Source organism: Bos grunniens, chromosome 21, assembly GCF_055505025.1.
Source record: "Bos grunniens cultivar Pamir isolate PY7600 chromosome 21, Bosgru_T2T1.0, whole genome shotgun sequence".
Lineage (NCBI taxonomy): Eukaryota > Metazoa > Chordata > Mammalia > Artiodactyla > Bovidae > Bos > Bos grunniens.
In genome coordinates this window covers 63171567-63185774 of record NC_141185.1, presented here as the reverse complement: position 1 = coordinate 63185774, position 14208 = coordinate 63171567, and the positions used below count along the sequence as shown (strand labels likewise).

The 14208-nt window shown below is 38.0% G+C and overlaps 1 protein-coding gene across 19 annotated transcripts in view; it reads right to left on the bottom strand.

The window, feature by feature from the left end:
* Nucleotides 1-14208, bottom strand: part of LRRC28 (leucine rich repeat containing 28) — a 193982-nt gene that overhangs the window by 28677 nt on the left and 151097 nt on the right. For 3 of the 19 annotated variants that reach the window (XR_015150155.1, XR_015150164.1, XR_015150159.1), the window contains 3 exons: nt 8568-8743; nt 6816-6975; nt 5904-6041 (listed from right to left, as the gene is read on the bottom strand). The exons of 3 other annotated variants lie outside the window; for them this stretch is intronic. Coding sequence is in view for 7 of the 16 variants with exons in the window: in XM_086364826.1 (XP_086220952.1) it covers nt 6816-6975; nt 8568-8743 (336 nt within the window). In the remaining 9 variants the exon portion in view is untranslated. Of the gene's footprint in view, nt 1-5903; nt 6042-6648; nt 6976-8567; nt 8744-14208 lie in introns of all 19 variants that reach the window. 13 more of the 19 variants (XR_015150163.1, XM_086364826.1, XM_086364830.1 and 10 more) reach the window with 7 other exon arrangements.

The following is a 14208-nucleotide window of genomic DNA, read 5'->3' as shown; positions in this document are numbered from 1 at the left end:
ACTCTCACTTTCTTTTCACTTTAGCTATACACTACTTTTTATTATTATTTTGTATATTTATAAAAATACATCCTTACTGAAAATATTCAAATGATTCTACAGTATACAGAATTGAAAATTAAAGTCCCCACCTGACTACTCCATAACCCTACAATCTTCCCTTTCAAGGTGATCATAGTTTACAATTAGATTTACATCCTGTGGGATTTCTTAGTGCACACACACACATATGTATGTATACACACACACATATATTTTTCAGAAGTATCTTGTGCAGAATATTAGAGCTTATCTTCATTTTATTAGTATTTCAAAATTTCTTTGTAGGTAGTGATTTATCCAGTAGCTATTAATAATTACAGCATAGTGTCTAAAACACAGATTTGAAGCCAGACTGCTAAATGGATCAAATCCCAGCTGTGCTGTGAGGTCCTGGCCCAGGTTCTAACCTTCCTGGGACCCAGTTCCACACCCTCTTACCCCCATAACATGGGGATTATATTAAGTTGAACCATATGGAAGGCATGATTCTCCTAATAATAGTACCTATCTTACAGTACTAAGTAACATAGCTCAACTTCCAACTGGGTCTCCTGACCCCCTAATGCTTATGAGTTCTTTCATTCCAGCCCCAGGGATTTACTGTACAAGAGCAGAGATATCACATGTCACCACACCAACACCAGAGCATACACTGTTAGTATCTGTTATGGACCAGATTTAATCGAGTGATATGGAAAGGAACACTGGGATTCTGGGCAGTTTCTGTCTCAAAACATTCTGGTGATCTAACTGAGACCTTTTGAATGTGTATGGTGGTGAATTTTCTTGTCAACTTGACTTGACTTGACCCAGTTATTTGGTCAAACACCAATCTAGATGTTGCTGTGAAGGTATTTTTCAGATGTAGCAGCAGCTGCAGCTTAGTTGCTCAGTCGTGTCCAACTCTGTGACCCCATGGACTGTAGCCTGCCAGGTTCCTCTGTCCATGGGGATTCTCCAGGCAAGAATACTGGAGTGGGTTGCCCTGCTCTCCTCCAAGGGATCTTCCTGACCCAGGGATTGAACCCAGGCATTGCAGGTGGATTCTTTACCATCTGAGCCACCAGGGAAGCCCTTTTTGACATTTAAATTAGTAGACTGAGTAAAGCAGATAATGTTCCATAGTGTAGGTGGGCCTCATCCGATCAGTTTTAGAGCAAAGAAGCACAAGGACTTTTCCTGAAGACAGCTCCATAGAAACCCTACCTGAGTTTCTAGCCTGCTGCCCTGTGAAATTCAGACTCACGGCTGCAGCATCAACTCTTTCCTGAATTGCCAGCCTGCCAGCCTGCCCTGTGGTTTTGGACTTGCCAGCTCCCAAATCCCGTGAGCCAATTCCTTAAAAGCAATCAATCTTTGCCTATACTTATTATTTACAGATATAGATACATGTTCTGTTTCTCTGGAGACTGTTAACTAATACAAATTCAGCTACTGGTAAGGGAAGCTGCTGTAACAAACATTTAAAAATCTAGATGTGACTTCGAAATTAAGCAGTAGAGGCCAGAAGAGTTTTGCCTTGTGGAGACTATTGGTAGAAATAGAGATATTAAAGAATATCAGGTGAGGGTTTACAAATGAAAGAGGAAAACTACAGAAAAGGGGCTTCCCAGGTGGCTCCGTCATAAAAAATCTGCCTGCCAAGCAGGAGATGTAGGAGACATGGGTTCAATCCCTGAGTTGGAAAGATCCCCCAGAGGAGGAAATGGCAACTCATTCCAGTGTTCTAGCCTGGAAAAATCCTATAAAATGTACGCTATAGCAAAAGCTTCTACTGTCTTAGACAACACATATATTGTCATGAAGAGGATGTTTCTGGAAATACGAGGTACTAGACAAAAATGAGGAATGTGTTATTGTAAAATGAAAGAAAGATCATCATTGTTAGAAACCACAGAGGACTCAACCGAATTGTGTTATGCTGGACGGAAAACAGAACTTATAAGTGATCATCTTGGGTCCAGGCATACCTCAGATACATTGTAGGTTCAGTTCCAAACCACCACAATAAAGCAAATAGAGTAATAAAGCCAGTCACACAAATTGTTTGGTTTCCCAGTGTATATAACAGTTATTTTTACACTATAATGTAGTCAAAAGTATGCAAAACCATTATGTTTTAAAAAACCAATGTGTATACCTTTATTTAAAAGTATTGCTGAAAAATGTTAACCATCATCCCAGCCTTCAGTGAGTAGTAGGAGTAACATCAAAGATCACTGATCACAGACCCACTATCACAAGTATAAAAATAATGAAAGAGTTCCAAGTGAGAATTACCAAATGTGACACAAAGACAGGAAGTGAGCAAACGCTGTTAGAGAAATGGAACCAATAGGCTTTTTTGATGCAGGGTTGACACAAACCTCCAATTTGTAAAAACTACACTATCTGTGAAATGCAATAACATGAAGCACAAAAAGATGAGGTACGCCTATATTTAGCTGAGGAGGTTTCTAAGCAAAGTCCTGAAGGCATGGCCTGGTTTTTCTTTGCTGCTTACAGTAAAATGTGAGAGGAGGGAGATAAATTGAGGGAGCTGTTCAGCAAAAAGGAATCAAAACTTGAAGATTTGGGAAATTGCCAGGCTATCTGTAAAAAATGAGAAAGCATGTTCTGGAGAAAACACCAAGGGTATTTATAGCTAGACAACCTTGAAAAGATTAGGCATGAGACTTGTGATCTGGTCAACCATTTCAGCAGAAATGCTGATAGCTTGGAGGGGACAGACATGCAACAGGGTAAAGAAATGCTGTCAGACTTCTGGGATTCCACAGGCAGGAAACAAGCTGTCAAGTAAAGGGAAGAATAACCTTGGGGATGGGGTCACCTCCCCAATTCTAGAGGGTGAGGTAACTTCCTTGGTTTTAGAGAGCAGGGCCCTCACTCAGGGCTAAGGAGGTGAGGCCACTTCACCAGAGGGTCTAAAGGACAGAGCGTCTAACCAGAGGATTATTCTCAAGTATTAAAATCTAATGGAATTTGTCCTTCTAGGTTTTGGACTTTTCTGAAACTCATGATCTCTTTTTCTCCTTTCTGTAATGTAAATGTCTATCTTATGCTTGTCCCAACCATCATATACTGAAAGAAGATAACCAGTCTGGTTTTACAGATTCACAGATGAGGACTTTCTGTCCCACGGTGAGTTATGCTTGAGTTTTACTCATACTTGGTTTAGATACTTAAGATTAGATTTTGAATTCAAGAGTTGATGCTGGAATGGGTTAGGATTTGGGGAGTGTTGGGATGGAATGAATTTATTATGCCTGTGAGAAGGACATGAATTTTTGGAGGATAGACTGTTATGGGTTGAATTGTATCCCCCTAAATTCATGTTAAAGTCCTAATCCCTAAAACCCCAGAAGGTGACTGCTATCAACTGAACTGTGTCCCCCGATCCTGCCACTGATTCATATGTTTAAGCCCTAATCTCCAGTGTGATGGTATTTGGATATGGGGCTTTTGGAGATATTAGGCTTAGATGAGTTCATAATGGTGGGGTCCTGATGATAGGATTAGTGCCCCTATAAGATGAGACGCCAGAGACTTTGTGCATGTGTGTGATCATATTCTCTGCCACTCGAGACAGCAAGAAAATGGCTAAATTCAAACCAGGAAGAGAGCCCTCAACACAACCTAACCATATACACCCTGATTTCACACTTCAGCTTCTGTGTGAGACTGACTTTCTGTTGTTTAAGCCAGCCTATGGTATTTTGTTTGTTTGTATGGTGGCCCTAGCAGAGTAAAACAGTAACCTTATTTGGAAACAGGGTCACTGCTGGTGTAATGAGTTAAGTTAGGATGAGGTCATCAGGGAGGGCCCTAATGCAATGTCACTGGTGTCCTTATGAACAAGGGACATTTGGACACCAAGACAGACTCACACAGAAGACACTGTGAAGAGAAGGGAGGTGATGGCTATCTACAAGATTTAGACCCTTCCGTCACAGCCTTCTGAAGGAACCAATCCTTTCACATCTCTAGCCTTCAGATCTCTGAGACAACATCTACAGCAGATCTTGTCAGCCAGTTCTGTGGTATTCTGCTGAGGCATCCATAGGAAATGAATAAAATACCCTTGCAAAACTTCTGAGTAGCTGGATTTCCTATTGGGAAATACAAAATTTATAAGGCTCCTACACGTGTGGGAAAAGCCAGACATATGTTCTAGTAATAAATAATCCTCTGAGTTGACATTCTCCATTTTAACAAATGAACAGTAATTTGGGGAAATGAAAACTTGCTATGCTTATTGTGATCAAAAGTTAACGAACATACTAGCTATTATTCTCTCTATAGATATTTGAAGATTTCGGTATTTACTGTTTATGCAAAATACTGCAATTTCTTTTTACTTGACTCTGTATTAAACTTAGGTTGGAACTAATACTTGTATGAGACTTGGTATTTTAGAAGCATATTCAATATGTTCCTTTAAAATGATGCCAAATATCCACATTAATTTAGATTTTGGCTGATATGCTGAATTATTTTATGACAAGCAATGTAAACTGAACTGAATATATTAGAAAACTTAAAAACAATATTGTCAAGACCTTTTAGAATTTATGATATTAAAAATATTGATTTTTAGCAATAAGCTATTGAGATTCAAGTATTTGGTTTTCAGTTATAAAAGAAAGTGCTTTAAAGACTATGTTAGGAACTAAAGTCAAAGCTTTTAATACAATCTCCATAGCAACATGGGAAGGAGCAAAGTCCAGTGGACCAAATGCAATATACAAATTCTAAAATTCAAATCTTAGCATTAACTCACCACAGAAAGCCATGTTTGTATCTTGGTATTTCAGTTTTTGCTATAAACATAGGCACTTCTGGCATAGATTAACAAAAGGGCATTGCCTAAGATCTATGTATTTGATACACTCATTTTACTAAACTAACAATATTATATTTATATTATAAAGCAATAAGATATTCATACTGGTTGAAGCAGAGAAACAAGTAGCAGTAAATAGAATATGCAAATACTTATCGAATAAGTTTCCCAAATTTCATGTAAAGATAACACAAAAATGACTTCATTTGAAGGATCTACTTTATTTTCACAAGTTAATTCCCATGATGAAATGAAAGTTTAGCTTTTAAATAGGTATTTAGGATTTTATCAGCTGCTAACAGAGCATCCTTGCCATACTGCACTGTTTCCATTTTCACATGGTCAGTAAGGAAATGTTCTCTACAGGAAGCTGTGCGACAACAATGCAGAAGGATTTTACTATAGTTTAATGAATTTAAGATTTTCCTATAATGATATCTTACTAATATAAACATCATTTGCTAAAGACATATACACAAAATAAATTTTTAAAAGTTTTTGAGCTACAAAAAGATATCATAGTTAACAGTTACTCAATATGTATTACATGCCAGGTACCATCCTGGGCTCTTTATATAAAACAATCTCATTTAATCCTCACAACGACCTTATTAAATAGATAGGATTACTATGTTCATTTTACTTGAAAAGATGAAGCTCAGAAATGTTATGTCAATTTGCCCAAGATCTCCCAGGGAAGGAGTCAGAATCATGGCCGGTGACTTGATCAATATATTCCCTACTGTTTCTTACAGATGTGCCTATTTCATTTGTTAATTTTACTCATGTAGTTAACACTCAAATCCTGACTCCGTCCTTTCAGCTCTGATCAGAAGGAGGAGATCAGCAAGGTTTGGAGGAGGGCTTCTGGAGGCAGGCATGGCAAAGAAGCAGGAAACTAAAAATGCAGAAAGTTGAAACGGGAACTGAAAGTATAGCAAAACAGGATTATTCAGGTAAGAAAAAAGAAAAATGCAGTTTGGGGAAGGAGTGGGTAGAGAGATGGAAAGGTAACTACCATTTGCCGAGCACCCATTACGTGCCAGGTGTCTGCCTTCATCGTCTGCTGATCCTCAGATGCCCTGCCCAGCAGGCTGTTCCAGCTCCATTCTGAGGCTCTCAGAGGTGCAGTACCCTGCCCACGCTCGCTCTCATTCTACAAAAATGATTATAAAGGAAACGCTTCTGGGACTGAATAGGGGTAACAAGTTTTCCTGAAAAATGTACTAACCCAAAATACCACATTTGAGGATAAGTGAGGTATTATAGCATCTTTTTTTTTCAACTTTGAAAAATGCGAACTTAGAAGATCCTAAATTTAGAAAATCTATAAGCTGAGGCAGGGCTAATGGAGGATTTTTCATTTCATGTCCTATTTTTAATTGTCTGGTATTCTTTTTTAAACTACCAGCATGGAGTTTTTTATTTAGTTAACATTCTTTGCAAATTCAAGGCACTGTGCCAAGAAACAGAGTGGCAAGAGAATGCCATTTGGAAGTGTTAGAAATTCAAAACAGAAACACACACACAATGTTCAGCCACACACTTTCAGTTAGCAATGTGAGTTAAATAGAAGGGCTGGGCTGGACCCATTATATAACAAATATTTTGTTCTTACACTCCTTATTGCCTAAAGACTATTGTGAATAGGGGAACAGCAGGAAAACACTTCTCCAAAGAATGAGCTACTCTAAATAACATATACAATAAAACCATTCTTCACAAGACCAAAAATGTAATAAAGGGAAACCCAGTTTTCTTACCATACTGAAAATGTCACTTGTTTCATTTAGTTGTATGGCAGGAAGCACTCTAGGCCCCTTTCAAGCTGCTGACGTGACAGCACTTTTTACGTGTGTCCTCCACCCCCTCCCCACGTTCCCACCCCTCGCCCAGGTGTAAGCCCGGGTGCCCACTTAGGCATGATTACCCCTGGTGCAGCCCTGCCATCGGCGTCTCTCTCAAGGGGAAGAGCTTGGGGTAGACAATCGTAAACATGGGCTCGCTGCACCGGTGACAGTGCCCCAGGGGGCAGTGCAGCAGCTCCAGCAGACTTCTGGGTAACGAGACTGGAGACAGAAAGTCCAGATCTGGAACACAAGAGAAAAATCATGCACAAATAAAAAATGAGATATCCTTGAATGAGGCTTCTTATAATACGTCTCACTGTTAACAAGTAAATTCGGTTAGTGAAAAGTACTGCATGTGAAAAGTTTTGTTATCTGATAGGCACTGAATGAAAACATAACATTATTTGGAAATGAAAGATTTTTTTACACTTCAGACACTAAGAGAAACCTTAAGTCTATTCTTTTAAGAGCAACCTGAGCTGTCCTGAGGTGGAAGCAAAGAAAGAGTAAGGCCAAATATTCTTTAAGAACAAAGACCAAAAAGGCTGCTGGGTTTATCCAGAGACAGTCTGCAAACTTCTGTAAAAGACAGAGAATATAAAAAGGTCTGCGACTGAAGACTGAAACAGACTTTCATTAAGTTCCTCCTAGGTCTATTGGGGATTTAGAATGTTTCAAGCTAAATTACATTTACTGAAAAGAATGAAAAGGGGAAACAAAGAAATCAAAGAAAATGAAAAATAACGATTCCCTGTCTCCCTTCCATGAGCTGTCATTAATAAAAACAGGATGTTTTTTCCTTAGTGTAGTCTGAGCACACCAAAGCAATGTTTAAAGCAAAATATCCTAGGGGTCTGGGCAATCCTGAGCACAAATGTACACTGGATTGCTACTGACAGTGAACACCAGGAGAGAGAGAAATAGTCACGATGAGGTGACACCTAAAATTCACTGAATCATCTTTGGGAAGGAAATACAAATTATCTTACTATCTTCTGTATCTGTCCAGATTTTTCAATAACCATTTTGAAAAATGTAATTTGTTCATAGGTGAATAATTTCAGTTTTCTGTTCAGTTTTTGAAAACAACTTAATACATTCCTGGGAGGTTAATGTTAGATGTTTTTGTACGAACTTCTCTTTTTTTTAAAGCAAGGACAAAGCATTTAGCAGTTTTAAAAACACTTAAAATGTATTTTCTCATTAACGCTGCCTGGTGCTTTTTTAAAGCATCTCAGGTCCACTCTACATCACCTAAGACATACATACACTACTAAAGACTTTCCAAACCAAGAGTTGGCATCCTGTGGTAATACTGCCACAGGGTCCTGGAATTAATTTTCCTTTACATATATAAATTTCTCAGATGTGAGGAGGGTGCATGGCAAAAGCCTGCTATGTTGGAAGAAGTACCAACTTTGCTTTAGGGGTAAGATCTTTGCACATGTTTTCTTATGGAAGAAAGTACCAATGCTAGTCTTCTCACTTCTACCAAATATGTGTTCCCCAAAACCAATTTCTTTCAACTTCAACCACATAGTTTAAACATGTAACCTGTTCTTCTGACTGAACACCATATCTAGTGAACGCTTCTCTGTATCTGTAGGGGTTGCTGAAGGGATCAGTGTTGACAAAATACTAAAACTTTTCTCCATTGCACGACTGGGCAAATGTACTTAATGCCACTGAACTGAGCACGTAAAGGTGGTAAATTTTATGTTGGGTATATTTTACCACAATTTTGAAAGTGAACATCAAAATAGCATAAAACACAATCCCTAAGCTCACTGAATAAGAAGTAGGGGAAAAAAGAAAAGAGAGGTCCCATGTACCTTTTAGAGAAGCATGGTAGGTGTGATGCAGAGTCCTCATGGCCAGCTCCTGCAGAGGCAGGATGTGATCCTTCTCTGTCCCTATGGCCTTCACCTCAGCAGGGAGGAAAACGGTTAGTTGCCCTGATGAAAAGGAAAGCAGCTTCACCTCAGAAACTTGAATGGGAGCACCACAGCTACAGAAAGACACACATTCACAGTAGCGTTAGCCAAAAGGAAATGACTATATGTGCCAATAAAAATGTGTTAATCAAAATATACATTTAGAATTTTAAGACACTGCTGAATTGCCAAAATTCTTTTCAAAGTGAACAGATGCTATCCTGGGTTCCTTAATAAAATCTGGCACAGAAATTTCGACTCATCATTTGGAACTCAGCTAAAATCGTCACTGAGGTCCAGGCATTGCCAGTAAGGACAAACTTGGAAGGAATTTCCTTCGTCGGGACAATTTGCTTAGTAAGCTCCATTTATCCTCATTTTCTTACCCTTTCTAAGTTTATGTTTATTGAAATTTTCAAAAGTAAAAGGAACAAAGAGAACTCTGTTAAGTTATAATACTTTGGTTTAACAGAATTTTTGTGTGGGGAAAACACCCAACAAAGCAAACAGATTTTTAATGGCAGCAGATAACTTTACTGGGTCCTTCCATAAACTTGTGGAGAAAATATTCTTGGCAGGGTCTATTGAATAAGCCAAGTCACATACTATTCCCTACAGCCACACATAACCAGAAGGCAGAGACATTGCTGTTCCTTTAGCTTTACAGGGTTACTAAAATTCAGGAGTCCAATCTCTTTCCATTTCCTGTCTGAGATCACCAGGTTACCTAAAAGTCTCAACACCTTTCTTCTCTAATGACAAACAGGTGCCAACAAACCTTGACTCTCCAGACACAATACGAGGTAATCTCTCTATGCCCGACTAGAGACAGGCAATGGAGAAGGTACAGTACTGGAAGACAGAAGCCCTTGGCTTATTTGTTCATTGTAAGTTCCTACATTTACTCATTCCTTTCATCAGAAAATGGGCTTGCCAGTTGGTGCTAGTGGTAAAGAATCCGCCTGCCAATGCAGGAGACATGGGTTTAATCCCTCGGTCAGGAAGATCCTCTGGAGGAGGGCGTGGCAACCCACTTTAGTATTTGTGCCTGGAGAATCCCATGGACAGAAGAGCCTGGCAGGCTACAGTCCATGGGGCAGCAAAGAGTCAGATACTAGAGTGACTAGACACTATTTCATCAGAAAATATTCTCAGGACACTTAATATACACAAGTCAAGATACTTAAATTAAGAAAAAAAAAATGACTTCCTTCTCTTGAAAAATGTAATAATTACAATATAATTATTCTAATATTGGGTCAGAGAAGATGGAGGAACTGACTTTGTCCAGGGAATTAGAGAAGGTTCTACAGAGAAGAGAGTATCTGACCTAGAACTCAATTAATTTTACTCAGTTTCTCCACTCAGCTCGACAAAAAGAACCTCAGGAGGCCACACTGGCCTTCCTACTAGGCAAAACCTGTATCTCAGAAGGAAGCATTTTTTCAAATTCTAACAGTATAGTTTGGCTTTGCCTTCTTTAACAGCATGACAAATTCTGTGTCTGGCTCCTTTTGTCAACATTATCTTCCTGGGATATACCCATGCTACTGTGTGTACTATGGTTTATTCATTTTCATTGCTGTGAAGTACTGGTAAATGTATGGGCTGTTTCCAGGGCTGGGCTATATGAACATTGTTGTATGTATTATCTGATACATATGAGCATGAAATTCTGTTAGGTACATACTTAAGATCAGAATTGAGATTATTATACTGAGGAGAGGTGGACAATTAAAAGATACACATATGCTAAAACAAGAGTGAAGAGGGGAGTGAGAGCTGTACCATTTCAGAAAACATAATCAAAGAAAGTCTTTCTGAAAAGGTGACATTTGAGCATAGACTTGACTGAAGAGAAGAGTTAACTCAGTCACAGCCTGGTAGGCACCTTAACTAGAGGACAAGGAACTAAGAGTTCAGGGTGTCCAAAACAGCAAGAGTTCACAGGACAGAGAACCTTAGGAGAGAGAGATACAATGTACAGAGAGAACTCTGGAGATTCCCAGAAGGCCCCCTTTGAATATTCAGATGAGTATTGATCAGCACAGGCAAGGAAACTACCTAAGGCTGGAAAAAGGAGGAGGTGAAAAGATTAAGGCTAACAGTGCCCAACAATCCCACAGGGCTGGAAAGGGCTCCTGCTCTCATCAGGTAGACTTAAACATCACAATTCAAGGGGCCCCGAGCAGAATCTTATTTTAGGAGCAGTGAGTAATTAGTGCTAGACTGAACACCACTCCATTCCCACCCAACAAATCCTTAATAGCCATATCTGAAAGATTAAACTGTTTCCAGTTAATTTAAATGAATCCCAGGACATATATTAAGAATAGTTACATGAAATAAAAAATATTCCACACTCAATCAACATCATAAATTTCACACTACATGGCATCCAACCAAAAATTACCAGGCTTTTCAATAAGCAGGAAAATATGACATACAATGAGGGGAAAAAAAATCACATGACTGAAACAACCAAGATACATATTAAAACTGGCAGAAAAGGTCATTATATCAATAGAAGAAAGATGTGTTGCATCCATAGCTCTCACCTAAAGCAACCAGAAATAAGATAGTAAAGTAAGCCCTAAGTAAATAAAAGAAATGATAAAGAGCATCAAGATAATCAATAACATAGAAAACAGTAATAGAGAGAAATCAATGAAAACAAAAAAGCTGGAACTTTGAGAACATTAATAAACTCGAAAAACCTCTAACTAGACTAATCAGAGGGAAGACATAAATTACCAATATTAATATGAGAAAGACATTGCCCAGTTTCTACAGATAGTAAAAGGGTAAGAAGCAACTTTATACTAATACAAAGTCTTTGAAAGACAAAAATTAGCAAAGCTTACTCAAGATCCACAGAAGCTGAACAGCTCTACATTTATGAATGAAGTTGAACTCATAGTTAAAAGACTGGAATACTTCTCAACTCATTCTTTGAAGCCATCATTATCCTGACACCAAAACCAAATGAACACATAACAAGAAAAGAGAAGCAATTAGTATCACACATAGATGTAGACGGAAAAAGTTAAACAGAATTTTAGCAAATTTTATTTAACAATGTATAACGTCATTATGATCAAATGAAGCTTGATCAATTAATCAAGATTGTATTAATCTTAAGGAAATAATGTAATTCACTATATTAAAGCCTAAAAAGGAAAAACAATATAATCATTTCAAAAGATGTCAAAAAAGGGTCTAACAAAATTCAACATGCATCTGTAATTTAAAAACTCTCAGCAAACTAGGAATAGAAGAGAATTTACTAATCTGATAAACAACCATCAATATCGTACTTAATGTTGAAAAACTGTTTTCTCCATAAATTCAGCAGACAAACATGTCTGCTCTCACTACTTCTATTTACCATAAACTGGAGCTTCTAACCAGTACAATAAAGAAAAAAAAAAAAAAAAGGCAACTAGAATTGAAAGGAAGAAGTAAAATTGTCTTTCTTCCCAGAAGACATGACTGTATGTATAAAGTTCAGTATAATCTTTAAAAAACCTACTGGAACTAATAAGTGAACTTGGTAAGTTTGGAGGATACAAGATCAGTTATAGGAAATTATATTTCTATTGGTTACAATGATCAATTGGAAATTTAAAAAAAACTTTGAACACCATATATAATACTATTTGAAATATGAAATACTTGGGGGTAAATCTGACAAAAGGGGTCTGAGACATATACACAGAACCCTACAAAAAATGCAGAGTAATTAAGACATTTATTGTGATTATAGGCTAGGAGACGCAATATTGTTAAGATGTTAATTCTGCTCAAATTGATCTATAGACACAATGCAATTAAAATTACAGGCCTTTAAAAATACATATAAATTGAAACTTTGATTCTAAAATTTATATAGAGATGCAAAACAGCTAGAATAGTAAAAAAAATTTTTTAATTTAAAGACTTAAAATTTCTTGGTAATCAAAGCAATGTATTATTGGTGCCAAAATAGGCAAACAGATAACCAGAGAAGATAGTGTATCCAGAGACAGACCCACACATACATGGACAACTAATTTCCAACTAAGGTACAAAGGAAATACAGTGGAGAAAGGCCAGTATTTTACACAAATGGTATCTGAACAACTGTATATCCATATGTAAGAAATAGGAACTTCTAGACTGAGACGAGTACACAAATTATCATGGAAATGTTTTACAAGAAGTTAAATAAAAGTACAGATTTGAGAGAATAAAAAATTAAAAAAAATAGGAACTTCAACCATACCTTGTACCATATACAAAAATTAGCTCAAAATGAATTACAGACCTAAATGTAAATCTAATTCATTAAAAATTCTAGAAGACAGACAACATAGGAGAAAACTTTTGTGATTTGGATTATAATAAACTGTGAAAGTTCTAAAAGAGATGGGCATACCAGACCACCTGACCTGCCTCTTGAGAAACCTGTATGCAGGTCAGGAAGCAACAGTTAGAACTGGACATGGAACAACGGATTGGTTCCAGATAGGAAAAGGAGTACGTCAAGGCTGTATATTGTCACCCTGCTTATTTAACTTCTATGCAGAATACAGCATGAGAAACACTGGGCTGGAAGAAGCACAAGCTGGAATCAAGATTGCCAGGAGAAATATCAATAACCTCAGATATGCAGATGACACCACCCTTATGGCAGAAAGTGAAGAAGAACTAAAGAGCCTCTTGATGAAAATGAAAGAAGAGAGTGAAAAAGTTGGCTTAAAGCTCAACATTCAGAAAACGAAGATCATGGCATCCGGCCCCATCACTTCATGGCATATAGATGGGGAAACAGTGGAAACAGTGTCAGACTTTATTTTTCTGGGCTCCAAAATCACTGCAGATAGTGATTGCAGCCATGAAATTAAAAGACGCTTACTCCTTGGAAGGAAAGTTATGACCAACCTAGACAGCATATTAAAAAGCAGAGACGTTACTTTGCCAACAAAGGTCCATCTAGTCAAGGCTATGCTTTTTCCAGTGGTCATGTATGGATGTGAGAGTTGGGAATATAAAGAAAGCTGAGCGCTGAAGAATTGATGGTTTTGAACTGTGGTGTTGGAGAAGACTCTTGAGAGTCCCTTGAACTACAAGGAGATCCAACCAGTCCATCCTAAAGGAGATCAGTCCTGGCTGTTCACTGGAAGGACTGATGTTGAAGCTGAAACTCCAATACTTTGGCCACCTGATGCGAAGAGCTGACTAATTTGAAAAGACCCTGATGCTGGGAAAGATTGAGGGCAGGAGGAGAAGGGGATGCCAGAGGATGAGATGGTTGGATGGCATCACCAACTTGATAGACTTGAGTTTGGGTGGACTCTGGGAGTTGGTAATGGACAGGGAGGCTTGGGGTGCTGCAGTTCATGGGGTCGCAAAGAGTCAGACACGACTGAGCAACTGAACTGAACTGAAAAGCAAGATCCATAAAGGAACAAATTGATCAGTTGGACTTTATCAAAATAAAAAGTGTCTGCTCTTCAAAATGCCCTGTGAAAAAAATGTCTGGATTGGGAGAAGACAC